The following is a 13,272-nucleotide window of genomic DNA, read 5'->3' as shown; positions in this document are numbered from 1 at the left end:
CATCCTGTGGGGGGTGGGGGTGGGGGTGGGGTGGAGGGTGATTTCTCACTTTCCCTCTCTCTGTCTCTCTTTGGCAAGCATATATGCCCTATGGCAAAAACAAAAAAGTTGCAAAATTTTAAAGTAAAATCACAATTTAGTTATTCAGAAAAGAGGAGGTAGCTATTAAAAGTAGCCTTTCTTATTAAAACCGATGTTAAAGAGGAACATTGTCTTCCATAAATCTTTTAATGCCAGTTTCAGAAACAAAGTACATGCTTGCATCACTATCATTCTTATTCATTGTGGCAATATCTAAATTTTTATGAAATTTCCTCAGTTTTCTCTTCTGGCATTTAGCTGTAATTACTTATGAGCCATGACTTGAAGTAAATTCTACACATATAAGTTGAACTTATATGACATGGAATTGCCAATATTTGACTTTTTTGATTAAGTCTGCCATTTCATATGATTCACCTTAACATATTCTTGACTATATCCCTTCCTAGTTCTGAAGTAAAAAGATATTTGGTATAGATAATACCCTTCCCTCTGCACATCTAGTTAACCCACAGGGGTCCTGTGCTTTTGATGGTTTGTAAGTGCAGATGAAGAGGTCTGAATGAATGTGCTAGCAGAAAATACAGAGAAGGCTGATAAATTCTGTCTTTTCTTATTTGATAGCTCTTGCCAAGGCCTCTGGGACTTCTCAAGGAACTCAAGTTAGAGTAATTTCCTTGATTAGTCCTTTACCATGTATTTTTATCTTCTCTACAGCCCCTTTAGTGATAGAATATCTGAAACACAGTGTTAAACTATGTTGGAGAGAGGAAGGCAGGTTTGAGGTGTATTAAGGAAGCCATACCGGGCCAGCAGCTCCTATCTCTTTTGAAATGTTCTGTGGAAGCTGTGCCCAAGTCCTTTAAGAGCTGGTTTTCTTCCCAAGTAAACATGGTTGCCAGCGAGACCAATGGTGTGCTGGCTCAGAAGGGAAGGGAGGAGATGAAATGGGGAAGTTGCAGACATGTTTGTGATCATATAACCCAAGTGGATATTTCTTCTGGATGTTATTAGATACTAGTCCCTTCCACATGAGCCCCTTTGGTTTGCCTGCCTGCAAAGAGGCTACTGAGAATCATTCAAGCCATTTAAAGAAATTGCTTAAAGTAAGTATCTGAAACAACAAACACATTAGCTCAAAATGCTTGAAACACAGTAATAATCACAAGTCCTTACTTCTTCTCTCCTTTATACCATTCAAAGGCCGGAAATGGCACACCTGCACCTTCACATCGTATCAATCCACTGCGCCCAGGGGTCACGGTGCCAGACTTAATTTCCTGAATCGTAGGAGCAACTGAAAAAGAAACAAAAAATCCTGGTGGGTAACTTCCAAAAATATTCAGCAGAACTATAACACACCTATATTTTTATTCCTTCTATATTCAAAGCAATCTTATGCCTGATAGGCCAATGCATCACATTTTCAGTGTGTTATGCTTCAAATACAAGACTAGTCATTTTCACCTTCCTTTTTCAAGTTGGACAATAGATGGATGTTCTCAGGGAGTGCAGAGTAAACGCAATATGTTTGAGCCTTGCTTTCTATTGGAAAAATGGGTGGGTGAGGGGAATATTTCATCTGTACCGTAGTCAAACTATTCACCAATAATAGCTCTCACTTATGCAGAGATCACCAGGAACCAGTTACTGGGCTGGGTGGTTTATGTTCATGAATTCCTCACAGTAATCCTCTAAGCCAGATGGTATTACCCCAAAGTTATGTGAAAACTGAAGTTCAGAGAGGCTAAATAATTTGTCTAAGTCGCAGAGCATGTTGACTATGTTTTTCCCTGCCTATTCTCTGTCCTAGCAATTTAGTGATTTTATTATGTGGTTTCTTCCACCTGGTTGCTGTTATTCCCCATTTCCACAGATTCAAGGCCCATTTCAAGTGTTATTGTCTTCATAGTCTTCTCTATGGTGCTACCTGGAATTAGATTCCCCTTTTCTGAGTACTTTATCTAAATTTCTGTGTCTGCCAGGCTTTCTCCTTAGCTTTCTGAAGGCAGGGTACCCATCTGATTCGTTTTTGCATATTGACAGAGTGCAGTGCCCACCACAGAGTGAGGCTCCAACTGCTTTTTTGTTGCATAGCCAGCCTTTTCTTCATTCATTCCTCAGTTACTGACGCATTGATGTGTGCTGGGCACATCTCAAAGCACAGAGCAATCAAATTACTCAACATAATGAAGCTTACATTCTAGATGGTATGGGGCATGAGGAGTCAGAGTATGAGCAGTAAATATAAAGAATAAGTACGTTAAATAAAATGTTAGAAGGCGATAAGCCATATAGTAACAGAAATAAAACAAACAAAAATCTAAAACCTTACAGCAGCAAGGTAAGAGGAATGAAAGCAATGACGTGCAATTTTATATAGAATTATCTGAGAATGACCTCATGGAGAAGGTAGGATTTATAAAAAGATTAGATGTAGATGAGTGCGTTATCTATGTGACTAGCTGGAGAAAAAGCCTTCCAGGAAGACAGAATGGCTTGCAGTCAGGCCCTGAGGCAGAAGTAAGCCCAGTCTGCTTGAGAAATAGCAAGGTTATCAGGGCAGTGGAGGCAAAGAAAAAGAAGGGGAAATGGCAGGAGATAGAGTCAGAGAAGCAAAGGATGGAAGGCTGTGTTGGACCCAGGGCCATTTTAAAGATTTTACTTTAATTGTGAGTGAAATGATGAGCCATTATCAGTGAGGGGTACAACCTAATCTCTGTTTTCAAGGCTCATTCTTGCTGCTATGCTGAGAAAAGGCCATAGTGAGGCTAGGATGAAAGCACAGGTACTGGGTGGGAAACCCCATAGTAAGCAAACACTACAGCAATTGAGTCTGGGGTTATTGTGAAAATGAAGCAAAAGGGTTTCTTGACAAATTGAAGTGGGATGTAAAAAAAAGGCTAAATGACAGAGGCCCAGTTATAGCAGTGAATGTATTTGTGCTCTGCTGGTCGGGGGCCCCTTGACAGGCCGGGGTTTGATTCCTACTCTACATAAAGGGCAGGTCCATGGCAGGCATTCCATTGGAAGGGTTAAGGAGGAAGATCTTGAGCTTGGGGTGACCTGAGCAGAATCTTGACACATTGTCTGAAAAAAAAAAAAGTGCCTTGGGACCAGATGGTAGTGCAACAGTAATGCAACCAGACCCACATTGGAAGGTCCCAGGTTTGCATCCTAGGGCCTCCCTATACATGCTGAGTGGACATACATGCTCATGAGCCAGGCTGACTGAGGTTGGAAGTAAACAAGTTGTAAAGACCTTGTTGGGGATCCGTCACTCTCTCTCTCAGAAGAAACAAATAAATAAACCTACAGCCACCATGTGCCTGTAATAATAGCTGGGAGGCTGAGGCAGAGGGACATAGTAAGACCATGTCTTAAAAAAAAAATAATAAAATAAAAAAGTAAAGAATAAAATTTTACTTTATTTGCTTTAAGTAATGAACGGTTAGAACACCTAGTGATTGAGTTAGAGAAAACTAAATAGGATTTTGGAGGGAAACATTAGGAGTTGCATGCCTGAGTCTTTTCATAAGTATTGTTTTTTTCTACTAAGCTTTTTAACATGTATATTTTTAAAATAACACCATAGGAAAGAGTTCAGTACAACTGGAATCTTGAAAATGCAAACACTAGTTCCTGAGTTGATATATCTGAGATTTTTTGGAAAGCAATTGAAAAGTATACAATTCAATTTTTTTCAATATGTAATGAATATGAAAGTTACAACCAATAATACAATAAAACATTGCCTTTCCTTTTTAAAATATGGTAGTAAATTCATCATTTTTTGTTGAGTCATACTTCATTTTGAAATTATAGCACCTCTATTTTTCTGTAGAGTTTTATACTTAGTAGTTAAGTTTCAGCTTATAGTTCTAGAGACAAATTGTGAAGAAGCATTTTTATTATGGCACTTCCTAATAACGGTAAAAAATAATGCAAAACGTTTATCACAAAAGTTTGAATAACAAGATGTTATACATGCACAGCGTTAAATATATCTATACCCATATACATACAAGCACAGACTATGTATATGTAAGGTATCCTTTTATAACTCTTTACAGTTTATGTTGAGAGGGAACTGAGAGTAAGAGACACACAGAGAGAAAAATAGAGAAAAAAGAAAGAGAAAGACAAGCACCCTCAACACTCTCATGCTGCAATTTTCTACAGCTTTCCTCGCTAATCAGGACAGTGGGCGTGCACTGGGTGTGTACCCGTCAAACTCAGGATCTTCCATATGGATACAGCTTTGCTCGAACAGGGCATTACACTGTGCCACTGAGCCAGCCCTCACTTATAATTGTTTAACTTTGTTTATTAAGTCAGGATTCACATGACCCTGTAAAATACAGTATAATATACAAAAGACACCTCTAAATAAAGTTCCACTATTTGGCCATTATCGTGTCACTGTTCTGCTTTCCAGAGGTAAAGATAAGATTATATTTTCACTGTTCTCACAGGCTTTGATCTCTCTCTCCTTGTCATGCTAACAGACTGTAATCTTTTATGATATTCAACTATTATTAAAGATGAAATAACTATAGGCAACAGGAGATCCATCACAAGTTTCTATTGATAACCTGGTTAGTTTAATTACTCTCTTGTTTGTCAAGAGGGCCATGACTCATTACAAACAAAAGCATGAAATCCGGAACATTGCCTGAAAACCCAGGCGTAATGAACCGAAATAAAAATCTAATTCATCACTAAAAGGCTTTTCTGTGTTAGTACAGCGTGCATATGGCTCAACGCTAGGTGCTTTGCCACACAAGTTAAAGAGACATGATGCTATTATCAAGGGGTTCAGGGACTGCTATGATGGACACTGCAAATGGAAAGTTTCCTACAGTGTTATCTAGAAACATGAATAAAGGGTAAATAAAAAATTAATACCAATATACATATACAAAGGTCCTACGAGCATTTTGTGTGGTAGAGAGCTGAAGAGCTATGGGCTGTGGCATAATCAATGTAGATAAAGGAGTCTCATGTAGATTTATTTTTGTGGCTAAAATTATAAGTTTGAACCTGAAGGCTCTATTGATTATTCTTGGGGACATGAAAATGTATAGTGCTTATTTATATTATGGTGCTTCTTTTGCAAATGACTCTTTGAGAGGAAGAGGTTTTAACCATTTATTTATTTTTCACTCCTTCACTGATTCAACAAATATGTGTATCATTTCATTTGTAATGAAAAAAAAAATCCTGGACTCACAGAGCTAATATGAGTGATATAAACTAAGATGGAAATAACGCAGTATAGAAGAAAAGGAATAGCAAAGTACGTTATTTATTATTATTTTTAATTTATTTATTCACTTCTTTCTTGAAGAGAGAGAGAAGAAAAAAAAAAAAAAAAAACAGGCACCCTAACATTGTTCCCATATCATAATCCATCCCCAGCCTCTGTGAGTCAGAGTCATCGGGACAAGCATACACAGCTGGGTGTATAGGGAGACCACGGGCCATGAACCTAGGACCTTCCCATATGGTCTTATCATTGCAGAACATGGTGTTACTTCTACACCACCATAGCTGGCTGAATCATGTTATTTTATTGATAACAGTCACAGAGTTCCTTGGTGATAAGGTAATATTTGAACAGAGAGTTAAATGGATGTCAGAAAAGAGGAAATGTGGTTACAGTAGGAAATTATTATGCTAAGGGGAGACAGAAAAGGAAAAGGCCCTGAGTGGAAAACACGCTTGAGGTAGGAATGTGTTTAACAGGTTTAACCTGCTTTGCAAGGCACAGAAAAATGGTTATCATGCAAAAAAAGTGAGAATAATACAGAAAAGAAAGTAGAACAGGACCTAGAGACAAGATTTTGTAGGGTTTGGTAGCCCACAGTAAAGAGTTTGAATTTTATTCTAAGGGGATGTGATTTTGGAGATTTTTGAGCAGAGGAGTCAGATGATGGAATTAAAATTCTATAAAGATTCCTTGTCTTCAGTGTGAAACATGAATTGTTAAGAGGCAAGAAAGACATAAGGCAGAACAGCCAGGAGGCTGTTGTAGTAATCCTTAGGGTGGTGAGAAAACCACTGGCCAATGTATAGGTAAGACAGAAATTGAGAGAAAAATAGTAATTAAATAGATCATTGGTCACATTAGACTTAACTCATGTTGGTTAACTGGCAACAATTGGGCACTTTTAGTGAAAGCCCAAGTTTACACGTTCTGAATGTGATTACCATGTATAAATATTGATAAAACAATTTTGTGGCCACAGAAGTGGCTGACTATACCCAGCAGATTTCTTTTCTACATTACTTTTCGGAGATCATGATGCCTGCGTGTCTTTTGGATCCCTGCAGAGCTTCTTCCAAATTTCCATAACCATAGAATTCCAGGCTTCATCTGAATTGCTTGTGGGTCTGGTATTTCTTAAGATACAATCTGAGGTATGCTGGGCTGTTGGATTAGTGGATTTATAAGGTCTATACCACACCTTAGGTCACATGACCCATGCCTTTTAAGGTGAACACTCATGATTGGTTCAACAGGTTTCCAAGTGCTCATGACTATAATGTACTCACAAATTTCCTGGGAGGAAAAGGCCTTAGTTATTTGAACCATAAGGATATAGTCATTTAGTTTGGAAGAACAGGTGTACCTGATGATAATTATGACTAATTAAATCTCCAACTGGAGCTATAATAGTGAAAATTGTAACTATGCTTGAACAAGTTGTAGAAAACACTAATTTTTTCCACTAAAATGTTCCACATTTTAAGAAATCATATTAGGCCTTCCTTGAAAAGATGAATAAGCGATAAACCCTGACAAATGGCTCCCAGAGATTATTTCTTTACCACTATACTTCTTTATTTGCTCTGTAAAATTTGATCTTGAATCAGTTGTGTAAGCTGTTTTTACTAGGAGTAAGAGTGTGGATACATGTACCTTTATGCATTTATGTCTTCCAGAATTACTGTTTTTCTTCCCATGGAGATAGTTTTTGGTTTTGTTTTGTTTTGATTTTTAATTTTTTACCATAGGGCACATGTGCTCATTGGAGAGAGACAGAGAGGGACAGTGAGAGGGTAAGTGAGAAATCTCCCCCCACCCCCTCCAGGGAGGATGGCCACACCCCAATCCCTTCTCCTCCATTTTCCTCGTAGAATTTTAGGCATATTCGCACATCAGTCTGGCATGTTTCTCAAGCCACCAGGTCCAGGCCTCAAAATGCCAGTCCAGAAACTTTACCACCACACCACCTGCTAGGCCCTCAGATGGAAGTTTTTAATTCTACTGAAGTAGCAAGGAAAGTGAGTGAGTCTCTCAAATCACAAAAATAATGGCTTCTTTTGGAACAGACTGGTTTATGCGCATAGCTAAAATTTAGGCACATGACTCCTGTACTAAATTGTATGTAACTGTGAGGTAGAGCAATTGCATGGTAGAATAAAGTCAATTTTAGAAGAATGTTATTAGACAGATGTGGGCAAAGAACAGATGTTAGGGAAAACCAGCAGTACAAGGGTCACCACAGGGCATTTAACACCTGTGTGATTAGATGCTCAAAAATGAGGAGTCTTCCCTTTTAATTTACTCAGTGGGATTATTTCCTTGCATTGTTTAGCCAGTCATTTCAGAAGGAAGATAATGAAAGGTTCATCATCCAAAACTCCGGGCTCTGCAGGTGCAAGCAACAGAACCTCTGCACTTGGCACACACAAAGCTTAATCAAGATTCGTTTTCTTAGCTAGCCACAAAACCCTTCTTCCTTTCTTGCCTTCCACAGTGGAAGCTTTGACTACGTACAGCGAGGCTTGTTCTCAAAATATGAGTGAATCCAAGAATTACTTACTAGCCTTACTGACTAAGTAGAGGTAGTTACAGAGAAATTTTAGAACTCTACAAAATAATTTTACAACCAATTCCCTCCCCCCCAAAAATGATACACAGTGATGAAGATACTATGCTCACTAACTGAAAAAATAAAGAGGAGTGCCCAGGAAGGAATAGTACAACAATAAAGGTGAATGCCCAGAGAGTTCGAGAAACGTTCAGCATGCTAAATAACTGCAACAATAAACAAGAGTGCTCGAGAGAGGGGGTAAATTTAGATTTCCTAAGGAGAAGCTAATCATGAAGAAATCAGTCCTACAGAAGCTACATATTTTGAAAACACTAAAAATAAGCATATTGACCTTGGTCTAGATTCTAGGGTTTATGGGTTACTTTAAGGCAGATTTGTCCAAATGGGTACTATTTGAAAACAAAAATGTTAAGGTTTCCAATACCTAACAGAGAATACATAATATAGGTTGTGCATTCAATTCACATTTTCGTAGAGGATGATGATAGTTGAGAATTTCTTCCTTGAATAAAGACTGAAACACAGGATAAGAAATATTACAAGGGAACCAGCAGTTAGCATAATGGCTATGTCGCTGGACTCCCACCTAGTCGACCGCGGTTCGTGTCCCGGACCCGGTAGCTTAAAACTCATGCCGGGCACGTGTGCGTGTGTGCCCAAGATCCCGAGAGGAGAATGGAGGAGAAGGGATTGCGGTGTGGCCATCCCCCCAGGGGGTGATTTCTCACTTTCTGTCTCTATGTCTCTCTCTGTCTGTCTGGCGAGTGCACGTGCCGTGCCCTATAGTGAAAATCTCTCCAAAAAAAAAAAAAAAAAGAAAGAAATATTACAATAATAATCTTTCTAAGATTGTCATGGATCTTATGGAAGCAGATCACAAGGTCAATAAACCCTTTTCATGAAGCAAATATACCTTTGTTTTATGGACTAATTTTTACCTTAAAGAAAGATTAAAAACTCCATATTACTGTAAAAAGCAAATTAAAAAAATAATTTGTCTAGTCAGATTTTTTAAACAAAAATGTGTACTATCGAAATTAATTAAATCATAATCTTTATGACTTATGAACACTCACGTTGAACTAAACCTCCAGTCAGCAGTCACAGGGATAAAAATAATCTATTTTAATAAACCTCCAGCTTCCCTAAGACCTTAAACAGTTATACAGTGGTGAAAGTCTAGTTAAAAAAATTCTGCTTTGTAGCCCAACAAAAGTGGCTCTAACATTCACTATCTGAGTTACTTAACTCTTCTAAATCCCAGTTTTCTCACCTGTAAAATAAGGAGCACCTACTTCACTGGATTGCTGTATAGCGACATAGAAACATTCATTGAAAATGCTTACCCTACTGCTATGTATGAAGTTAGCAGACAATAAAAAAACAGTGGCTATTATTAACTGAAGATTATTACAATAGAATATGGTATCACAGCCATGCTTCCTTTAAGAGCATGGAATCATAAGAAATAATGAAAAAGAGAACTGAGGTGTTTTCTTTTCTTTTCTTTTCTTTTTTTTTTTTAATGTTGTCTTGGTACTGTAAGCATGTGACTAATTTACTTAAAAGCTGGGCTAGTATATTGCTTTTTACTCACCCAGAATTCCATTCATATTCTACTCTAGTGCAGTTAATCAAGAAAATTTTCTTCACTAAAAACAAATGTGGTAAAGCTTGTTTCATTTTTCTTTCACCAAGGAATAAGTAGCTTGGGTCCATTAATGTGAGGGAACTTGAAATGTATGTGCAACACAAAAATTTGTTTATAAGAAAGATACGGAACTCTGATGCTGCATTATTTGTTTGGGAACATAAGCGATCAGGTGTTGATTCACATCAGCATATGATGAAGACATTTTCTCTCTCACAAGAAAGACAATGGTGAAATGGAATTTCACATATAAACTTGAGCTTAATGGTTTCATTAAACATTGACTATCCCATGTGACAGTGTACTAAGCTGTGATATCTGATTCCCTTATATTTGTAGAGGTATAGAAAAAGCAAACTATTTGGTAAAAACATTTAAGAAAGTAAGAGATATGATTAAATATGAAACTTGATTCCAGGAGCATTAACAAAGGCCCTTGCACTGGCCCCTTAAGCCCTCAAAGATTTGTCCATAGTTTGAAACTATAACATGAGAGAATCTTTTAAAGTTGGGTGCTGTTATAATATTAGACTCTTTCAAGGGAGTTAAGTATACTAAGCTATCATTACTATCATGGTATGAATGATCTGATTATTTTGCTGATTATGAGCATACCTGTTAAGAGTCCACTGGGAAAGGAAGGGTGGGTGTGTTTTTATGTGACACACGAAGAAGCAGATAAAAGTGCAGGAAGGAGAGAAAATGTTACATAATGAGTAGTTTGTTGGTGCTAGGCAGAATTCATTCATATGGTACTTCTGACATGGGTCAGCACTGGAGAAATTACAGCTTGAAGTAGCTGTCCCTTATAGTCAGCAATGCTCACTCCAGTGATGCATCCACTGTAAAATATGTCTGAGATTTAATGGGCCACCAGCTGTATCAATAGGAATTAAATGGTTCACTGTTTCCCTAGCTGTTCTCCAAACTTTCTTTCTTTAGACTTGTTCATGATTTGATCTCTTCTCTCTTGTCAGTCATGCTGAAATTATTGTTGTATGTGATTGATTTGGATACACTGGGCAAGTTTGAAAGAGCTGTGAAGTTGGGATTTTCTGAAAGTCATCTCTAGTCTCATCACATACAATTTTGTAACAAAAGCTGCCCTTCAGTACAAACCTTATTAATCCTAAAATGTCTGAATGCGTTCTTTTCATATTGAGTGATCATAAATCTCCTGATAAAAGAAAAACTATTTTTAGTTTTTAGATAAAAAACTATTCTAATAAACATTAGAAAAGTTCAGATGCTTTCTTTAGATTACATGTAAATCATGATCATATTCTTAAAATTTTTTCCCACGGAAAAAATGTTTCTAGTTGTATTAATCAATTGAGGTATAATGTTGAAACTTCTATTATGTCTATTGTTATGTTTTAAGTCATGGTAAAACTTGAAAGACTAATAGTGACCTCTAAAAATCTGAATGAGATAATATGTAAATTTAAGATTCTGGTAGTCAATAAACTGAAAAAAAAACCCACAATTGGGAACCAGCAGTTAGCGTAATGGCTATGTCACTGGACTCCCACGTAGTCGACCGCGGTTCGCGTCCCGGCCATGGTGGCTTAAAACTCACGCCGGGCGCGTGTGCGTGTGTGCCCAAGATCCCAAGAGGAGAATGGAGGAGAAGGGATTGCGGCGTGACCATCCCCCCGGGGGGTGATTTCTCGCTTTCTGTCTCTATGTCTCTCTCTGTCTGGCAAGCGCACGTGTCCTATAGCGAAAACCTCTCAAAAAAAACCAAACAAACCCACAATTATGATATATTTGGTAATATTATAGCGATAGCATTGGTAGAGTCTTTCCTCAGGCCAGTTCCTCACTGGATCATGTTTCCCTCTGACCTCAGGGCCAACTTCCTCCAAAGACACATACCTTGCGGTGGTATGACTTTTACCCTTGCAAAATAATCACTGGACCAGATTTCTTAGTTAACTGGATGGTTTATTACTCTTGTTACTGTGGTCTTCAATAATCTTAAAATAGACCATTTAAAAAGTTGATTAAAATTCAGTTATTAAAATTGTTTAATTCTGAAAAATGAATAATTCATATTGCTAATATATTCCTCAAAATTACTTTCAAACACAGTCTTAGAGGAAGAGAAAAGAAAGCTTTGAGTAACTCAAAAGAAAAGAAAATTTTTAAAAAAGTTCCTATTACAGAAATATGGTTGCAAACTACCCATGTCTCTTCCCTAATCCCTCTCATCAAAAGCATAAGGGAGAATGTTAGACATCTAGCAAGACTACAGAAAATACGTTAAGTAAATGGTGTTTTCCAAAATTACAAATATTGTTTAGTAAGTAAATGAACATGAAACTAGAACCCCTTTACTTTGCCACACACTTTGACGGGCCAATCAGCTCTATGGTCAAATCTGCATCCCAGATAATGCTGTGTGATAGTTTTCTATATGGTTCAAAGAGGAAAGCAACAGAGACCAAGACTGTACAACAGAAGCACCTCATCTATAGACTTGCAGTGAACATGAAGAGAAGAAAAAACAATCTTGTGGGAAGTAATAAAAGTTAAAGAATTGAGAGCTAACTTTTCTTCTCATTTAAAAAGTACAGGGATCAGCAGATGGCATAATGGTTACATTGCTGGACTCCCAAGTAGTCAACTGTAGTTTGAGTCCTGGGTCTGATAGCTTAAAACTCACTCTGGGAACATGTGTATGTGTGCCCAAAATCCCGAGGGGGAGAATGGAGAAAGGATTGTGGTGTGGCCATCATTGCTAGGGGATTATTTCTCTCTTTCTGTCTCTCTGCCTCTCTGGTGAGTGCATACTTACCAGAGTATGAACAAACATCTCTCTCTCTAAAAAAATAAGCAGTTTTGGACACCTCTATTTATGTACAAAGAAAGCTAAACTAGAGCAAACATAGTAAGTAGTAACTAAGAACAAAAGAATGAGAAGACATAACAAAGGAGGGACATTTTACTGACAAATAGTGTATCTCAAAAAAAAAATGAAAAGATGTTGGAAAAGTGGGGGTAGGAAAACTGTAATGTTAAAAAAAATACAATAGTAGGAGTTTATTTGGGACTAAGAATGTTTTACAAGGAAAAAAATTGTCATCTTTCATAAAATGATTAAATAACATGGTATGAGAAAATTCTGCCTAACAGCAAAAGTAATTTGACAACTGAAGAGTGTGTCAAGAAAGGAAAAGTCTGACTGACAAAAAAGAAATTCCATGTCAGCAAGAATGGCACATGAATAAATTATTAGAGATGATGTTTGGGGACTTTTTTCTTCTGCTCAGAAATGCACACACACAACACACACACACACACACACACACACACACACAACTGATAGTCTCTTTACACTCAATCTAATGCCACTTCCATCAAAATCACTAGATCTTCTCTATTTACTGCCCTCATCTTCCAACATTTATCTGTGCATTTGATAAACAGTTACTATAACCAGTTCATCAGTGTCATTGAGAAACATTTCTAAGTCTTGAGAAACTTTATAATCTTATCCTTTCTGTTTTCATGGGTCTATACTCTTAGCACTTATCCTCCCAAGTTGTCATGCTGGTGCAAGCCAACATTACCTGTGGCTTGGGACATTTTAGTACACAGTGTCCTAGGTGGTCCCCCTGGTTTGATCCTTTCTCCCTCTTCAGGTCACTCTCAACATGGCAGCCATGGTGTTTCTGCTAAAACAAGTTAAATCCTCCATCTTTGCTACCAACGCTATGCTTGGTTTCCCTA

At 37.6% G+C, this 13,272-nt stretch overlaps 1 protein-coding gene across 1 annotated transcript in view; it reads right to left on the bottom strand.

Moving 5' to 3' along the window:
- Positions 1-13,272, bottom strand: part of NEGR1 (neuronal growth regulator 1) — a gene marked incomplete at its 5' end in the record, with an annotated part of 564,097 nt that overhangs the window by 208,228 nt on the left and 342,597 nt on the right. The window contains one exon of the mRNA XM_006167158.2: positions 1,219-1,339. Coding sequence (XP_006167220.1) covers positions 1,219-1,339 — 121 coding nt within the window. The remainder of the gene's footprint in view (positions 1-1,218; positions 1,340-13,272) is intronic.

This window comes from Tupaia chinensis, unplaced genomic scaffold, assembly GCF_000334495.1.
Source record: "Tupaia chinensis unplaced genomic scaffold, TupChi_1.0 Scaffold144529_1, whole genome shotgun sequence".
In the NCBI taxonomy this organism is placed as follows: domain Eukaryota; kingdom Metazoa; phylum Chordata; class Mammalia; order Scandentia; family Tupaiidae; genus Tupaia; species Tupaia belangeri.
Note: the sequence above shows the minus strand (reverse complement) of the source record. Positions and strands in the feature narration are given on the sequence as shown.